Below are 17848 nucleotides of genomic sequence, written 5' to 3' on the forward strand. Positions count from 1 at the left end.
TGGCACAGTGGTTAAGAATCCACCTGCCAATTCAGGGGACACGGGTTCGATACCTGGTCCGGGAAGATCCCACATGCCGTGGAGCAACTAAGCCCATGTGCCACAACTACTGAGCCTGCACTCTAGAGCCCGTGAGCCACAACTATTGAGCCCGCGCACCGCAACAAAGAGTAGCCCCCGCTCGCCGCAACTAGAGAAAGCCCGCACACAGCAATGAAGACCCAATGCAGCCAAAAATAAATAAATAAAATAAATAAATTATAAAAAAAAAAGCAAATGGAAAAGTAAGAACAAATCCTTGCTTTATAACTATCCATCTAAAAAGATGTAAAAGCTAGGACCGATCTAGACATCTGTCTTAAAACAAAATGTTTGGGACTTCCCTGATGGTGCAGTGGTTAAGAATCCGCCTGCCAAGGCAGGGGACACGGGTCTGGGAAGATCCCGTGTGCCACGGAGCAGCTAAGCCCATGCGCCACAACTGCTGAGCCTGCACCCTAGAGCCCATGTGCACAACTACTGAAGCCCGCGTGCCTAGAGCCCTTGTCCCACAATAAGAGAAGCCACCGCAATGAGAAGCTCACGCACCGCAATGAAGAGTAGCCCCCACTCGCCGCAACTAGAGAAAGCCCACGCACAGCAACGAAGACCCAACGCAGCCAAAAACAAATAATTAATTAAAAAAAAAAAAAAAAAAAACGACAGACTGTTTTACAACTTTTAACATCCAACTTTGCACATCAGTGCTCTCTCATCTCCTTATGACTTGTTAAAAGTTTCTTTCTTCTTCTTTATATTCCTTGATCAACAAAGAGACACGTTCCTCACATAAATTAGCAATCTGGGGACTATGCCCTGACAGATGAATTGATAAATTCATAGAGCGTCTACCCCAGACACAAAACTGTGAAAGCCATGGTCAGAGGTGGCAGAAGGAGCACAAGCCACTGAGCTTGCGCTAAAGGTGCTTATCATCTAATGGAGGAAAAATAAACAAACAAGAGATGTGAAGACAAGCAGACAGGAAACCGTTTGATACTGGGGACTGGAATACTAAAGCCAGGCTCGTGGAAGGGAGGTAGGGAGGACTCTGAACAGTAAGAAGAGTTGAAAATGTCTGTAGAAGGAATGGCGGTATTCCTGACAAGAGGAACAGATACAAGAAATACCTCAAAGGAAAGATCAAAATACTTGTGAATAATCAGAAATGCAGCGGGGTGAGAAAAGGAAGGGGATCTCCACCCAGGATAACTGAGAGAATGCTCTTGCTTCTGACAGGTACCAAAGATGGGATAAAGAATTGGAAGACAAAATAATACGTGGAGTTTGATTTTGTGCATGTTGAATTTTAAATGATGGCAAAATATCAAAGTAAAAATAATCAGTAATGATATTAAGAATGTGAAAAGCTATTGATTTTGAGCACTTACTATGTTCCACAGTGCTAAAAGCCACTTACGTTTTGTTGTTTACCTTTACAACCACCCTGTGACACGAGCATTACCTTGTCCCTCAATTTAAAAGAGTCAAACAAAAACAGATTAATAACTTGCCCCAAATCACAAAGAGTAAGGGAGAGAATTAGTGTTTAATCCCAGCATGTCTGACTCCAAAGACCATGCATGGATTCCGTAATCAGGCAGCCACGAATAGATTTTTGAGTCTTACAAAAATATTCAAAAATGCATTGAGCATTTATTATGTGCCAGTCACTCTTCAAAGTGCTGGGTATACAGCTGTCAATAAAACAGTCATGGTCCTTACCCTCATGGAATCTTGTGGGGATAATGGATAATGGACATTAAATTTAAAAAAATCACAAAAGCATAATTACAAATGGTGATAAGTGCTACGAAGAGAAAGCACAGACTGCTAAGAGAAAGTGTAACAGGCTATATTTTAGATGAACAATCAAGAAAGGTTCTCCAGAGAAATTCAGATCTTCAGTACACGATCTCTCTTTTGATCTCTAGACAGGTAATACCTAAATATCCTTCCGTTAGCAGTTCAAATTTAATGTATCTAAGACTTAACTTTGTGGATTCTTCTCTAAATTTGCTCGCCACATTAGCACCTTCACCTACTCATCTCAGAAACTTGGGGAACATTTTGATACCTCACTGTCACTCACCTCCACATCCAGTTAATTATCAATTTCCTTCAATCCCTCTCCAGAATACACCTTGAAACAACTTCTTATTCCATACCTAATGCTATTACCCTAACCCAGCTTCCTTAACACCTACCCTAAAATCCACTAAATTGGCTTCACCAATCCTGCTTTTGCCCCCTCCAAACCATTTTCCACTCACATGCTAGAGTGATATCTTAAAAATATAAACCTGATCAAAAGCTTATACTTTTTCTATGACTCACTACTGCATTTAAGATAAAATCTAGAATCTTTGTCACAGCTTCTAAGACCTCACATGATCTAACCAGGCTAGCATAGTAACAACAGAGGAAAACTGCAACAAGGAGGAAGTGGTCAACAGAGATAAATACTGCAAAGCCCAGAACAGTAGAGGTGGAATTATGCCACTGGAATTGAAAATAAAGCTATTCATTGGGTGGGCTGCAACAGCATAGCAGGAATGGAGGCCACATAATAGGGGGTCATGGGAGTAATGGGAAGAGAGGAAATGGAGGTGGTCAATGAAAGCATTTGTTTGAAAAATTAGGTGATGGTGGGCATCAGTGACTGCTGTCCAGCAGCCCATATATAGGAAACCAGAGGAAAGGAAGAGGAGAGGCTGAGACAATAAACTTTGGAAAGTCGGGGTAGGATGAGGTCAAAGGCATAGGTGAAATGACTGGCTGCAAAACAATTTTCTCAGAGTTCTAAGCCGGTAACTATGAGCAAAGGCAGGGTCACATACCAGGGTGTCACACTCGGTGCAATTCTGGAACTCGGATTTCATTTTCTTGGCTACATCAGTTGCTGGAACTCCTTCAGAAGGAAGATATGCCCGGCAGTAAGGACAGGTCCACTTATTGTTCTTGAGACTGGTAGCAATGCAAGAACGGCAGAATCTACAGGACACAAACCATGAATACATCACTTTCCTTAACAGTATAAAGGAGCCACCACTAGGTGTTCATTTATGGAAACTGTATTTTAATGACACCTTGTACACTAAGAGCTGTTCTGCCAAACGAAAGCCCATCTGCATCCTACAGCTGCTGGGGAGTCTCTTACCTTCCCTGCAAGACCTCCCTGGGGCCACACGTTCTCACCTCGTGTGCTCCACGCATTTAAACAGAAGGTGACAGACAAAGTGGTGAAACAGCCTTCCTACAAACAGAATGAAAACTATAACTCAAATATTGCCAGCCATAAAAAAGAATGAAATAATGCCATTTCAGCAACATGGATGGACCTAGAGATGATCATACTAAGTGAAGTAAGTCAGAGAAAGACAAATATCACATGGTATCACTTATATGTAGAATCTAAAAAAATGATACAAATAAATTATTTACAAAACAGAAACAGACTCACAGACATAGAAAATAAACTTATGATTACCAAAGGGGAAAGGGGGAGGGAGGGACAAATTAGGAGTTTGGGATTAGCAGATACATACTACTATATATAAAATACATAAGCAACAAGGACCAACTGTATAACACAGGGAACTATATTCAATATCTTAATAACCTATAATGGAAAAGAATCTGAAAAAGAATATATCTATATCTATATCTCAGTGTGTGTATAAATGAATCACTTTCCTGGATACCTGAAACTAACACAACATTGTATATCAACTACACTTCAAAAAACCCCCTGTAACTCAAAGGATATCTAATGTGTTCTTTCTTTTCTTTAATCCTATTTTATCTTAAAATCTGTGGGGCTGGGGGGAATAGGTCTTTGCTCTGTGAGATTCTGTGTGTTAGATAAGAAAATAGCAGCAAGTTGAGGAGGTAAAAATACGAAACACGTTAAAGTCTTCATAAAATAATTTTAAACTCATCCTCAGATGCAGGAAATTATCTAATCAAAACTACCACTTTAGGAATGTCCTCCACATCAAGAAATATATTCTCTGTTTACTTAAAGATGATCATGATAAAATCTTAACACAGTCAACAGAATTCACAGAAAATCTTGACCTATCTATGGGAGCTGCTGAAGGCTACACGTGCACAGAAGTAAAAGTGAGCATTTCAATAGGTTATACACATTAGCATGAGCTGACAGCTCTTAACTCAACATGTAATATATATTTGCGAATATTTATACACGGCAAAAGTTAAGCTGTTTAAGTAAACTATACATACTGAAAAGTTCATATATCATAGGTAGACATACAGCTGAATGAAGTTTCACAAACAAAATTCCTAGTATATTAGCCATTACTGATTCTTTTTTTTTTTTTAATTAATTTATTTTCGTTTTTAGCTGCGTTGGGTCTTCGTTGCTGCACGCAGATTTTTCTCTAGTTGCGGCGAGCAGGGGCTACTCTTCTTTGCGGTGCGCGGGCTTCTCATTGGGTGGCTTCTCTTGTTGCAGAGCACGGGCTCTAAGCACGCGGGCTTCAGTAGTTGTGGCACGCGGGCTCTAGAGCGCAGGCTCAGTAGTTGTGGCACACGGGCTTAGTTGCTCCGCGGCATGTGGGATTCTTCCCGGACCAGGGCTCAAACCCGTGTCCCCTGCATTGGCAGGTGGATTCTTAACCACTGCGCCACCAGGGAAGCCCAGCCATTACTGATTCTTAAAAGTACTCTCTTCTGCCTCTGTTATAAAATTCTTATATGCACACAGAGGATGCTTACGTCTTCATTGTTCTTGAGGCAGATGCCTCAAGAATGCATCAAGAATGCCTTCTTGATGTTGATGCCTGCCCAGCACCCATTTCCCCTTTTTCTTGCCATAGCATCCTGATTTTGCTCTGCAGGAACTACACCTCTTATATGAGATACAATTTGGTGGGACCTCAATCCAGGTGCCCATAATCCTCTGCTGAAGGCAGAGCGCCTAATGTCGGCCACACTAAGTAAACCCTCTCTCTGGGAGATGAATACTAAACAGAGTGACATAAAGACTGATTCAGCAACAACTTGATAGGACTATCCTGCTCTTTATTTAGAACCCCAGGTCTGCCTGGGTTCCTACCCTTTTCTTCCTGGGTGTTTTTGTTATTAATGTCATTTGGTAACTTTATATTTTGATATAATTTCAAATTTGATACACTGCTTTTTTTTATTTACAAAATTTTAAAACACTTCCACATACCTTAATTCATTTAACCTTAATAAACCCCCAAGAAAGATCATTATTTCCTTTATAGATGAGGAAACTGAGGTATGTAGAGGTTAAGTTACTTGAGCGAGGTCACAGCTACAGAGTGCCTGAACTTTGTTGACCTTAAGCTGGGGTTTCCTGACTCAGAATTCAGTGACCTATCTTTCCACAACCGCAGCTACCCCAGTTGGAAAGAGCAATACTTTCAGAATCAAAAGACCTAAGTCCTCTGCTGTATTTTACTTCTGTCTCAGGTGATTAATTGTAAGTTCTAAGGCACATTTATCCTTGCATTTCTTTCAGTCCCTAAGAATCGGTTCTCAAAGTGTAGGCTTTGAAGGGTATTTATTACAAATGGTCCAAATGCTCAACTCATAATTAACACTTCTAATACAACACCTGTGGTTTTGACAGGAATTCTTTGTTTACATAATTTAGGAGCAAGCAGATAACACTGTGTTTCTTGTCAACTAAAAGTCTTCCCCCCTTTCTCACAGTTTGTTTGAGTTTTATGCTAATACAAACAGAAGATGAATATTGGTGCCAAGGGACTTCCCTGGTGGCACAGTGGTTAAGAATCTGCCTGCCAATGCAGGGGACATGCAAAACAAACAAACAAAATATACTGGTGCCAAGCCCCGTGGTGGGCACTGATACACATCAGCTCATTTTACCTCATTTCGCTCTCACAGGAATCCTAAATGCTGCTTTCTCCTTACCCTGACTGATAGCAAACTGAAGTTCAGAGAGCTGTAACAACTTGCCGAAGTCACAGAGCCAGAAGACAGTAGTATTTTTATCCTCAAACAGTTTTGGGAGAGGCTGAAAGTTTTTAGTCTTTTTTTTTTTTTTTAATACATTTATTTATTTATGGCTGCGTTGGGTCTTTGTTGCTGTGCGCGGGCTTTCTCTAGTTGCGGCGAGCGGGGGGCCACTCTTTGTTGCGGTGCGCAGGCTTCTCATTGCGGTGGCTTCTCTTACTGTGGAGCACGGGCTCTAGGAGCGCAGGCTTCAGTAGTTGTGACTTGCGGGCTCAGTAGTTGTGGCTCTAGAGTGCAGGCTCAGTAGTTGTGGCACACGGGCTTAGTTGCTCTGTGGCATGTGGGATCCTCCCGGACCAGGGCTCGAACCTGTGTCCCCTGCATTGGCAGGCGGATTCTTAACCACTGCGTCACCAGGGAAGTCCCTGTAGTCTTCTTTATAATTTTTTTAAAATTTTTATTTATTTATATTTATTTTTGGCTTTGTTGGGTCTTCGTTTCTGTGCGAGGGCCTTCTCTAGTTGCGGCAAGCGGGGGCCACTCTTCATCGCGGTGCGCGGGCCTCTCACTGTCGCGGCCTCTCTTGTTGCGGAGCACAAGCTCCAGACACGCAGGCTCAGTAGTTGTGGCTCACGGGCCCAGCTGCTCTGCGGCACGCGGGATCCTCCCAGACCAGGGCTCGAACCCGTGTCCCCTGCATTGGCAGGTAGACTTTCAACCGCTGCGCCACCAGGGAAGCCCCCTGTAGTCTTCTTAAAGACACTTTAATTCCTCCCAGTGACAAGCAGAGGCAGCAAAGGTTTGAGATCACTGATGTAGCTGTATAAGCCAGTGGGCTTTACCTAGGGTACATTTCTGCTATTATTTTATAAATACTTCATACATGTTTTTGTAACTATGATTGATAATCACAACAATGGAAACTCCTAGTAGATATTCATGAAAAGTAGCACACTTGAGGCATTAAAATAATTTTTTTTATTGGCGTATAGTTGCTTTACACTGTTGTGTTAGTTTCTGCTGTACAGCAAAGTGTTATCAGTCACACGTATACACATATCCCCTCTTCCTTGGACTCCTTCCCATTTAGGTCACCACAGAGCACTGAGTAGAGTTCCCTGTGCTATACAGTCTGTTCTCATTAGTTATCTATTTTATATGTAGTAGTGAATATATGTCAGTCCCAATCTCCCAATCCATCCCACCCCACGCTTACACCCTTGGTATCCATACGTTTGTTCTCTACGTCTGTGTCTCTATTTCTGCTTTGCAAATAAGTTCATCTATACCATTTTTCTAGATTCCACATATATGGTTTAATATACGATATTTGTTTTTCTCTTTCTGACTTACTTCACTCTGTATGACAGTCTCTAGGTCCATCCAAGTCTCTGCAAATGGCACAATTTTGTTCTTTTTTATGGCTAAGTAATAATCCATTGTATATATGTACCACATCTTCTTTATCTATTCCTCTGTTGATGGACATTTCAGTTGCTTCCGTGTCCTGGCTATTGTAAATAGTGCTGCAATGAACACTGGGGTACATGTATCTTTTTGAATTATGGTTTTCTCTGGGTATATGCCCAGTAGTGGGATTGCTGGGTCATATGGTAGTTCTATTTCTAGTTTTTTAAGGAACCTCCATACTGTTCCCCATAGTGGCTATATCAATTTATTGAGGCATTTTAAAAATCAGGTCCCTCCCTATAACCACCCCCACTAAGTCTGTACAGTGGTGTTATCTGTGGCATGAAACTCTCACATGAGCATTATATAGATGTCGTTGCATTATGTGAGAATATTAGTTGCCAATCCGGTAGATTAGTCAATTAACTGTACTTTTAATAGAAGTGATTATGAACTGGAGAAAACACATCAAGATCAAGGTGTTTTGGAACAGATTGAACTTACTGATTATGAGTATATAAAAACCACAACTTTTAGCAGTGTTACCATGGAAAGGTACTGGATGCTGCTGCACCTCAAGTCTCACTTTCTGGGGTGCAGAAGCAAGACTGCAGAACTGCTTAGTTCAAAAGATCTGAGGGGAACATTCTCTCCTTAAAGGTACAGTTATCAAATTCAAGTCATGAGAGCTGAAGCATCTTCCATCCTTACCCTAGCACCTTGGCGTGAAAAGTATACAAGTGATCATTTTTTGAATTGTCTAATCAGAATCCTCACAGGGCTATTCAGCTTTAGGTAGTATATATTATATAACAGGCCACAGAGACACGATAACTCTAAACTAAAACCTCTTAGAAAGCAAAGTGTAGAAGTGTATATAGAGTGTGAGCTTCTTACAGGTTTGTAGATGTGTAAAAACATCTAGGGTAAAGAAAATAAGAACATTTATCTACCTGTTGGAGAAATGGGAACTGGAAAGAAAGGGGTATATGGTAGAAGAAGGGTATTTTCACTGCCGAATTTTAAGTGTGCACCATATAACCTTATTACCTACACAATAAACAATTCTTTTAAAAAGTTAATTACCTACAACCACTTGGGATAAATGGTCTGGTAGTGTCTGATAAAACAAAACTTACAGGTATCCCTTGACCCTGCAGTACCAAGCCCATGTTTTACTCGAGAAGTTAAAAAAATATATCCATTTGTATTCAGAAGGAATGTTTTCACAGTAGACCCAACCTGGAAATAACCCACATATTTATCAACAAGAAAATGAATAAACAACCCATGGCACATTCCTACAATGGAATACTACACAGCAAAAAAAAAGAACAAATTACTGATACAAGCCACAACATGGATGACTCTCAGAGACATACTAAGAAGCCAGACACATGAACTTATCTACGAAACAGAAACAGACTCACAGACATAGAGAACAGACTTGTGGTTGCCAAGGGGGATGGGATGTGGGGGAGGGAAGGACTGGGAGTTTGGGATTAGCAGATGCAAACTATTATATATAGAATGGATAAGCAACAAGGTCCTACTGTATAGCACAGGGAACTGTATTCAATATCCTGTAATAAACCATAATGGAAAAGAATATGAAAAAGAATATATATAAATATAAATATATGTAACTGAATCACTTTGCTGTACACCAGAAACACAACATTGTAAATCAACTATACTTCAATAAAATAAATTTTAAAAAAAGAAGCCAGACACAAGAAAGTACATCTTGTGTAATTCCACTTATTTGAAATTTTTGAATAGGCAAAACTGATCTATGATAGGGAAAAAAATAACACAACAGTGATTGCCTATGGGGGTACACGGATGGGGATGGCTGGGAAGGGGCATAAGGGAACCATACGAGGGGTAATGAGACCATTCTATATCTTGATAGGAGTTTGGGCTAAACATTGGTCAAAGCTCTGCAAATGTTATACCTAGGATGTATGCATTTCACTCTATGTGTAATTTACCTTTAAAAAATCCCATAAACAAATTGTGAACTCTGGTTAATATTATGCATGCTGATATGAGAAGGGGTAGAGTATGCTGATGTTTGTAACCTACTCTAAAATGCATCAAAAAAATAAGATGGATTGATGGATGGATAGGTATGTGATAAAGTGAGAGGTAAAAGCAAATACGGCAAAATTAACAATTGTAGAAATAGGTATGGATATATGGTTGTTCACTGTACAATTCTTTCAACTTAACTGTATGTTTGACATTTTTCATAATAAAATGTTAGGGAAAATTAACCACCTTACTATGACTTAAATTTTTTTTACTTTTCAGAAAAATTTAGTTGGAAAACAGGGAAGGGAAATGCTTGGAGGATGAGAGAACTGAAATATTTAACAGAATGTGATTTGAAGAGAAAAACATTTTTAAAAAAGATATTTTTGAGAGCATCCAAATTCAGTGTGAGGAAAAGATTACTTTGCATTTATGATTATTTAAATAAGTTTAAAGAGCACAGAACAATTTGAAAGATAATAAAAGGCTGAAGGGAGAGAAAACAAAACTTTAAAAAAATGAATTCATGTGGCTTTTAGCAAGAACAGTTATTGCATGGTTATAATGAAGATTTATGAAACATGCACAAGTCTCCCCAGACCCAACCATACAAGCATGCATTCACTAATGAAATTTTCACTAATAGCTTATGATTGCCAATGTTTGACATGCCAGAGATGAAACCATGGCAGTGCCTGAGGTCCCTGCTCTCAAGAGTTCTAGAAGGAGGAGAGAGGAAATGAGCAGGTAAACAAAAAGACTGGCAAACGATAAATGCTCTGAGAAGAATAAAACAGTTGACAACAAAAATTGAGTGGGTGGGGCAGAGGGAGCAGTGAGATAGGTGGTCCCTGAGATGACATTTGAAGGCATCAGTCTTGGGAAGATCTGGGAATGGTTTTCCCAGCTGAAAACAGGGACCATTTTGCTGAGATACAGAAAGCCAGCGTGGTTGAAATGCAGGGGGCCCAGGGGAGGGTAATTGGCAATATGTGGGACAGTAAGGTAGGTAGGAGACCAACCATAAAGCCAGAGCTAAGCGTGATGGGAAGGCACTGGAGGGTTTTAAGTGGGAGAGTGATACGACTTGATTTACATTACATAGATCACTGGCTCCTGTGTGAAGAATGGATTACAGAGGTACGAGAGTCACGGCTCAGAGCCCGTGTTAATTCCATTGTAAGGGTTGGTTCAAAAGAGGATGGTGGCTTAGCCCAGCAAAGTAGCAGTAGACAGTGTAAGTGGACAGACAGATTTAGTATTGATTTGGGAAGCAGAGGCAAAAGGGCTTACAATATACCAAATGACAACAAATATATGCCCCATTATGCTAAGTGAAAGAAGTCAAATACAAGACTATTTACTGTATGACTCCAAAGCTCAGTGACAGAAAGCTGATGGGGTTGCCTGGGGCCCAGGAGTTTGGGGAGTGGATTGATTGTAAAGGATTCGAGGGAACTTCTTAGGGTAATGCAACTAACTGTTCTAGATCTTGTTTGTCGTGGTGGTTATAGGATTGTATACAATTATGTACTGTATCACCTCAAGAAAGCTGAAAAACGCAACCCAACTAAACAAAAAATGCCCCAGTGACAACAGGTCAGTAACAACAACACTGCATGAGAATCACAGAAATACACACAGCACAGAACCATTCAGAATCCTGTAGGAGTCCCTCCCACACAGCCCCAGGTACAGAGTAGCTACTCAGTAAATGGTCAGTAGATTGAAATAACTAAATCAGTTATGAGCAATGGGCCAAAGAGGAATTTTCTGGGCAGGGCCCAATGTTCCCATTAATAAATAAGTGTTGTGTCCTTCTGGAAGAACCCAAGGGGTAAAAATGAACACAAACCCCAGAGATAAGAAATTCCTATTTGTCTATCCCCCTCTCTCCCTCCATAAGGCGACTGAGAATGACGAATCACAACAGACATGATCAGAATTAGGAAAATGTAGGGGAAAGATAGAAGTCAACTGCATTTTTTTTAAAGACCGATTTAATGTTTTCAAACATTCTGAATGAGTTGTCATTGCCATTTTTTTTTTTTTTTGGCCGTGCCTTGTGGCATGTGGGATCTTAGTTCACTGACCAGGGATAGAACCCGTGCCCCCGGCAGTGGAAGCACAAGTTGTCATAGCTTTAAAATCAGATTTCACACACAAATTCAAATTTCTGGCTTCTCTTGAAAAGCTAAGTCTCCTGCAACTCTGGACTCATTTCCCATGTGGCACATGGCTCGGTGCCCCTTCCTGTAGACACCCATCCTCTTTGCTCACTCACACCCCTTGCCTCCCCCCTGCTGAGTCTGCAGCTCCTGATGACATCAATCAGGAACCAGATAATGACTCTAACGACTTTAAAGCCAGCTGGGAACTTAATTATCCCACCCCCATTGTTTATTTTATTAACCCCTTTCTGTTTCTCTAATTAAGTGATTAGCAATAAAACTCATATAAGGAAAGGGTGGCAAGGTATTGGAGGAAAATGGGGAAAGGGTTGCTGAGGACACTGGGTAAAGTTATGCACGCAATCTTAAGGGGGAAAACTGCACCCTAAGTATAGGAGAATTAAAGAGGAAAGGGCTGTATTAGGGACTCCATGGGGCCTAGGGCTAGACAGGCAAAATAAGTAGCCAGAGGTGGTCCCTAAATGTGGTTCTGGAAGAAGCCCTTGGCAACATGTGGTTGGTCTAACATTTTCGTTATGTTCTCGACACTGGGCTGCCTCACGATGGGTAGGCCAATATGAAGCTGAATGAAAATCTTGGGCTCCCTTGGGGAGCTGGAACATATAAATAGAATAAGGGGAGTTGCAATTGTTATTCAAAGGGAGGATGAGAGTCTCGGGCTAAAATACTCCAATATAGGACAATACACACACACACACACACACACACACACACACACACACACACACACACAACCAGTCTTCCTCTTCAATGATCCAATGATGGATCGATCAGCCTGGACAGTCCCAAGCGCAGCTATTCTTAGAGCACAGGCCTTCAGCCACTGTCCCTCAAGATTTCCTTGGAGGTGTTTATGTATTCAATTAGGTTACGCTCAAAGTCCATCCTGGGACTCATTCAACCTCCAAAAATTGACTCTGCATATCTCTACACTCCTTTACGTGTTGATTTTTATATTTAGCCCCCTAAGGAAAATTTTATTTCCTTTAATCTACAGTCTTACAGGGGTGCCTCTCTATAACCCTCAAACACTGTCCTCAACTTGCAGTATCTTATGTCAATTAAATAGGGTTATCTGAGGCTGTACTTCTCAAATCTTAAAATGCATATAAATCACATGGGCATCTTGTGAAAATGCAGATTGCGATTCAGCAGATTTGAGTTGGGGGCTGAGATTCTGCAATGCTGCTGGTCCTAGGACCAGTAGTCAGGTGCTAAAGAGAATCCCGGTGTAAAAACTCAGTCTGCTACATTATTTAGGTTCTGTTTGTTGGAGAATATGTAATTTAATAGATCACTAATATTTAATGTGCCTACGACAACACTAATGTTGCTAAGTAACACAGAGCAGTTCAACCACCAGATGAGGCAAATTTCAGGCCAGCTTATTACATCTTTCTAAAATTCTCGGTAATACAGGCACAGATGAGTAACCCTATAAAAGAAAGGGAGTTCAAAAACTATCATGGGACTCCTCTCTATGACTCAAACTCCATAGCACCAGCTGGCTGGCACTATGAAATGGTTGTCCAAAGTTGTGCTCACCAAAGTATCCAAATTTTGTCTTTTTTTAAAAAAATAAATTTATTTTTTATTTATTTTTGGCTGCGTTGAGTCTTCGTTGCTGCACGTGGGCTTTCTCTAGCTGTGGCAAGCAGGGGCTGCTCTTTGTTTTGGTGTGCGGGTTTCTCATTGCAGTGGCTTCTCTTGTTGCGGAGCACGGGCTCTAGGCACGCGGGCTTCAGTGGTTGTGGTATGCGGGCTCAGTAGTTGTGGTGCACGGGCTTAGTTGCTGCACGGCATGTGGGATCTTCCCAGACCAGGGCTCGAACCCGTCCGTGTCCCCTGCATTGGCAGGCGGATTCTTAACCACTGCGCCACCAGGGAAGCCCCAAATTTTGTCTTATTATTATTATTTTTAAATTAATTAATTAATTTATTTTTGGCTGCATCGGGTCTTAGTTGCGGCACGAATCATTCATTGCAGTGCACAGGCTCTTGGTTGCAGCACTTGGGCTTCCCTCCAGTAGTGGCACCCGGGCTCCAGAGCACGTGGCCTCTGTAGTTGCAGTGCGCAGGCTCAGTAGTTGCAGCATGCACGTGGGATCTTAGTTCCCCGACCAGGGATCAAACTGCGTCCCGTGCATTGGAAGGTGGATTCTTAACCACTGGACCACCAGGGAAGTCCCCCAAATTTTGTCTCAGAGTCATTCATTAATTCAAAATACTTAACACCTACTAAGCGCCAGACCTTTAAAAGGAGTGGCAATGCGGAAAGTAGCATTCCTTTATTAGAGCAACGGCTTTCAAGAGTTTTGGGTCTTGATGGTACAAAAGACTCCAATCATCCTATTTTAAGTGATGCTTACCCAAGTACATTAGAAGGAGGAAGCATTCTATATACATTTGTTTTAGCATCAGGGGCCTGGATGATTTCATCTTAAAATCAAATCACAGGTCAACAGGCACATGAAAGGATGCTCAAGATTGCTAATCATCAGGGAAATGCAAATCAAAACCACAATATCACCTCACACCTGTCAGAATGGCTATCATCAAAAAGAACACAAATAACAAATGTTGGAGAGGATGTGGAGAAAAGGGAACCCTCGTACACTGTTGGTGAGAATGTAGATTGGTGCAGCCACTGTAAGAAAATGGTATGAAAGTTTCTCAAAAAACTAAAAATAGATCTACCCTATGACCCAGCAATTCCACTCCTGGGTATATATCTGAAAAAAACGAAAACACTAATTTGAAAAGATACACGCACCCCAACATTCATAACAGCATTATTTACAATAGCTAAGATATGGAAGCAACCTAAGTGTCCATCAACAGATGAATGGATGAAGAAAACGAATGGACTACTACTGAGCCATAGAAAAGGAACGAAATTTTGCCATTTGCAGCAACATGGATGGACTTGGAGAGCATTATGCTAAGTGAAATAAGTCAGACAGAAAAAGACAGATACTGTATGATATCACATGTGGAACCTAAAAAATACAACAAACTAGAGAATATAACAAAAAAAAAAAGCAGACTCACAGAGAACAAACTAGTGGTTATCAGTGGGGAGAGGGAAGGGGGAGGGGCACTTTAGAGGTAGGGGATTAAGAGGTACAAACTATTAGGTATGAAATAAGCTACAAGGATATATTGTACAAAATGGGGAATATAGCCAATATTTTATAACTAAATGGAGTATAACCTTTAAAAATTATGAATTACTATATTGTACACCTGTAACATATAATATTGTACAGCAACTATACTTCAAAAAAAAAATCAAATCACAGGTCAAATATTATGTCAACATAAGTTGCAATCAGATGGGAACCTTCCACGAACTCCCACTACTTCAATTCAACTACTTGCATCTGTACCCATTTAATATTCTACATCCTCTTAAATGGATGAACTGTCCATTCTCCTGCCTAAGGCCAAGCCCCTCACTGTAAATCCTAGCTCTGCAATTCTCTTCTCTCCTGTGCATCAAAATTTCCCTCACTATTGGTTCATTTCCATCAGCATACAAAATATTCCATTCTTCTTTTAAAAGAAAATTCTCTTGATCCCACTTCTTTTTCCAGCTATTGCCCAATTTCTCTCTTCCCTTTGCCTCTAAACTTCACGAAAGGGCTTTCTCTACTCCCCATCTCTATCACGTACTCGACCTTTAAAGCAGCACTGGATTCAGCGGGTCCCTCTTCCCTGGAAAATACTTCTTGCACTCACTCAGCCTCCAGGCCACCTGGGGGTTTCCTTCCTCTCCTTTGGCTGCTGCTTTTCTGGCTTCCATGTCCCAGCTTCTTCTTCTTCTTCTTCTTTTTAAAATAATTTATTTATTTATTTATTTATTTGGTTGCACCGTCTTAGTTGTGGCAGGCGGGCTCCTTAAGAGTTGCGGCTTGCGAACTCTTAGCTGCGGCCTGCATGTGGGATCTAGTTCCCTGACCAAGGATCGAACCCGGGCCCCCTGCATTGGGAGTGCGGAGTCAACCACTGTGCCACTGGGGAAGTTCCCATGTCCCAGCTTCTAAATATCGGTGGGCACCGCTGCTCAGCCCTTGGACCTCTATTCTTTTCTAACTATACTTAACTCCTTGATGAGCTCATCCAGTCCCATGGATTTATATCGAGTATATGTTTATGATTCCCAAGTTTATTATCTACAGCCCAGCTCCTCCTCTGAACTCCAAGCTCACATATCCAATTGTCCACTCGTCCACTCAACAGCTCCACTCGGTTGTCTCAAACTTGGCTTGTCAGTAACTGAACTCTTGACTTAACCGTGATCTTCATCCCCTCCTCTTAGTCTCTCCCATCTCAGTTAGAGCGGCTCCAGCCTTCGCTCAGGCCAAGCACTTTGCAGCCATCCTTGATTCTTCACTTTCTTCCACACTCCGCATCAAATCCATCGTGTTACCGGCACCTTCAAAGATATCTCTATAGTCCTACTATTCTCACCACCCCCACGGTCCCCATGCTGACCCCGTCCTCTCCCACCTGGATTACTACGGCGGCCTCTGAACTCAATCTCTTCAGCTTGCTCCTCCCTCTACAGACTATTCTCAGCAGCCCGAGAGATGCTTTTAAATCAGCTCAAGCCATGAATCTGCTCAAAATCCTCACTCAGAGGAAAAGGCAAACTTCTTATAAATGTCCCCACACCAGTCAAACTAGCTTCCTCACCTCCTGCTTTCCTCTGGACCAACACTGTACAAAATAAGGCCCTGTTTATTAAGAGTCCATGCTTAATTAAGAATAGAAATTGAGAGAAGTAATATTTAGAAAATTGTATAGGAATCTGACAGAGTAATATTATGCTGTTGAATCTAATAACAATTTTTCAAATGACGGCTTGTATTTTATATATCTTTTTTTTTTTTTTATTGGCCGTACTTCATGGCTTGTGGGATCTTAGTTCCCCAACCAGGGATGGAACCCGGGCCACAGCACTGAAAGCACCGAGCCCTAACCATTGGACTGCCAGGGAACTCCCTATTTTTGGTATTTTTAAATTTCATTTTTCCACAATACATTTTTTATTTTATAAAATTATTGGTCTATGATGGGCTGGAAATTAAAACAAAACACTTCAGAGGTTCTTTACAACAGATAATTTAAGATGCACTGCTCTAAATATCCTAATATTGCAACTCCCACATACTTCCTATCTCACTTCTTTGTCTTATTTTTTTAATCCTTAACACTATATAACAAACTACATACTTAACACCTGTATCTTCTTTATTGTCCATCTTCCTCATAAGAATGCAAACTCCAAAAGGATAAGCCTTTGTGTCTGTGTGCTCAGCACAGAGCAGGCCATGTTGGCTGGATCAAAAAACGAATGCACCCCATGCAACAGTAGGTCTAACCAAACAACCCACAGCAAACTAAAATGATAATGATGAAGCTAAATAAACAATGACTTTAATTTTAAGAAAACTGTGGATTCCTACTGTCTGCTTGAGCAACATGTAGGTGTGTGCACGGCTGCCCGATAGTCAGACTTCTTAAGAGAATTCTGAAGTGTCTTCTAGTAAAGCCTGATAATGTTCTAATTTTTGGTTTTGATCACCAGATTTTAATAACCCTTAAAAGCCTGTTGAAAAGATGTGATGGTTAGTCTTATGTATCAACTTAGCCAGCCTATAGTACTCAGTTTAATTCAACACTTAAGCAAATGTTGCTGTGAAGGTATGTTGTAGATGTGGTTAACATCTATAATCAGTTGACTTGAAGTAGACCGATTATCCTCAATAATGTAAATCAATTCCTTAAAATCAATCTCTCTTTCTCTCTCTCTCCATATATTTATATATAACCTATTGGTTGTTTCTCTGGAGAATCCTCACTGATAGAAAATATGTATAAATATCTATAATAAATAATAGGATAAGTAGCTTTAATCTTAGGTTAAAAAGAGGTCTTTGGGATTGCGATCTCCTGTAAGAATGAAAGCACTGTGGGCTTTGGAAGTGAAAAGGGTAAAGGGAGTCAAAAGTTACAAACTTTGAGTTATAAAATAAGTAAGTCATGGGATGTAATATACAGCATGGTGACTATAGTTAATAATACTGTATTGCTTATTTGAAAGATGCTAAGAGAGTAGATCTTGGGACTTCGCTGGTGGCGCAGTGGTTAAGAATCCGCCTGTCAATGCAGGGGACACCGGTTCTATCCCT

The 17848-nt window shown here is 40.9% G+C and overlaps 1 protein-coding gene across 3 annotated transcripts in view; it reads right to left on the reverse strand.

Annotated features, from left to right (window-relative positions):
* The window catches only part of RNF125 (ring finger protein 125), a 55415-nt gene that overhangs the window by 29054 nt on the left and 8513 nt on the right, over nt 1-17848 (reverse strand). For all 3 annotated transcript variants that reach the window (XM_082354406.1, XM_082354407.1, XM_082354405.1), the window contains exon 2: nt 2880-3033. In XM_082354406.1, the coding sequence (XP_082210532.1) occupies nt 2880-3033 (154 nt within the window). The remainder of the gene's footprint in view (nt 1-2879; nt 3034-17848) is intronic.

The sequence above is a fragment of the Balaenoptera borealis genome (genome assembly GCF_965194805.1).
Source record: "Balaenoptera borealis genome assembly, chromosome: 14".
NCBI classification, from domain to species: domain Eukaryota; kingdom Metazoa; phylum Chordata; class Mammalia; order Artiodactyla; family Balaenopteridae; genus Balaenoptera; species Balaenoptera borealis.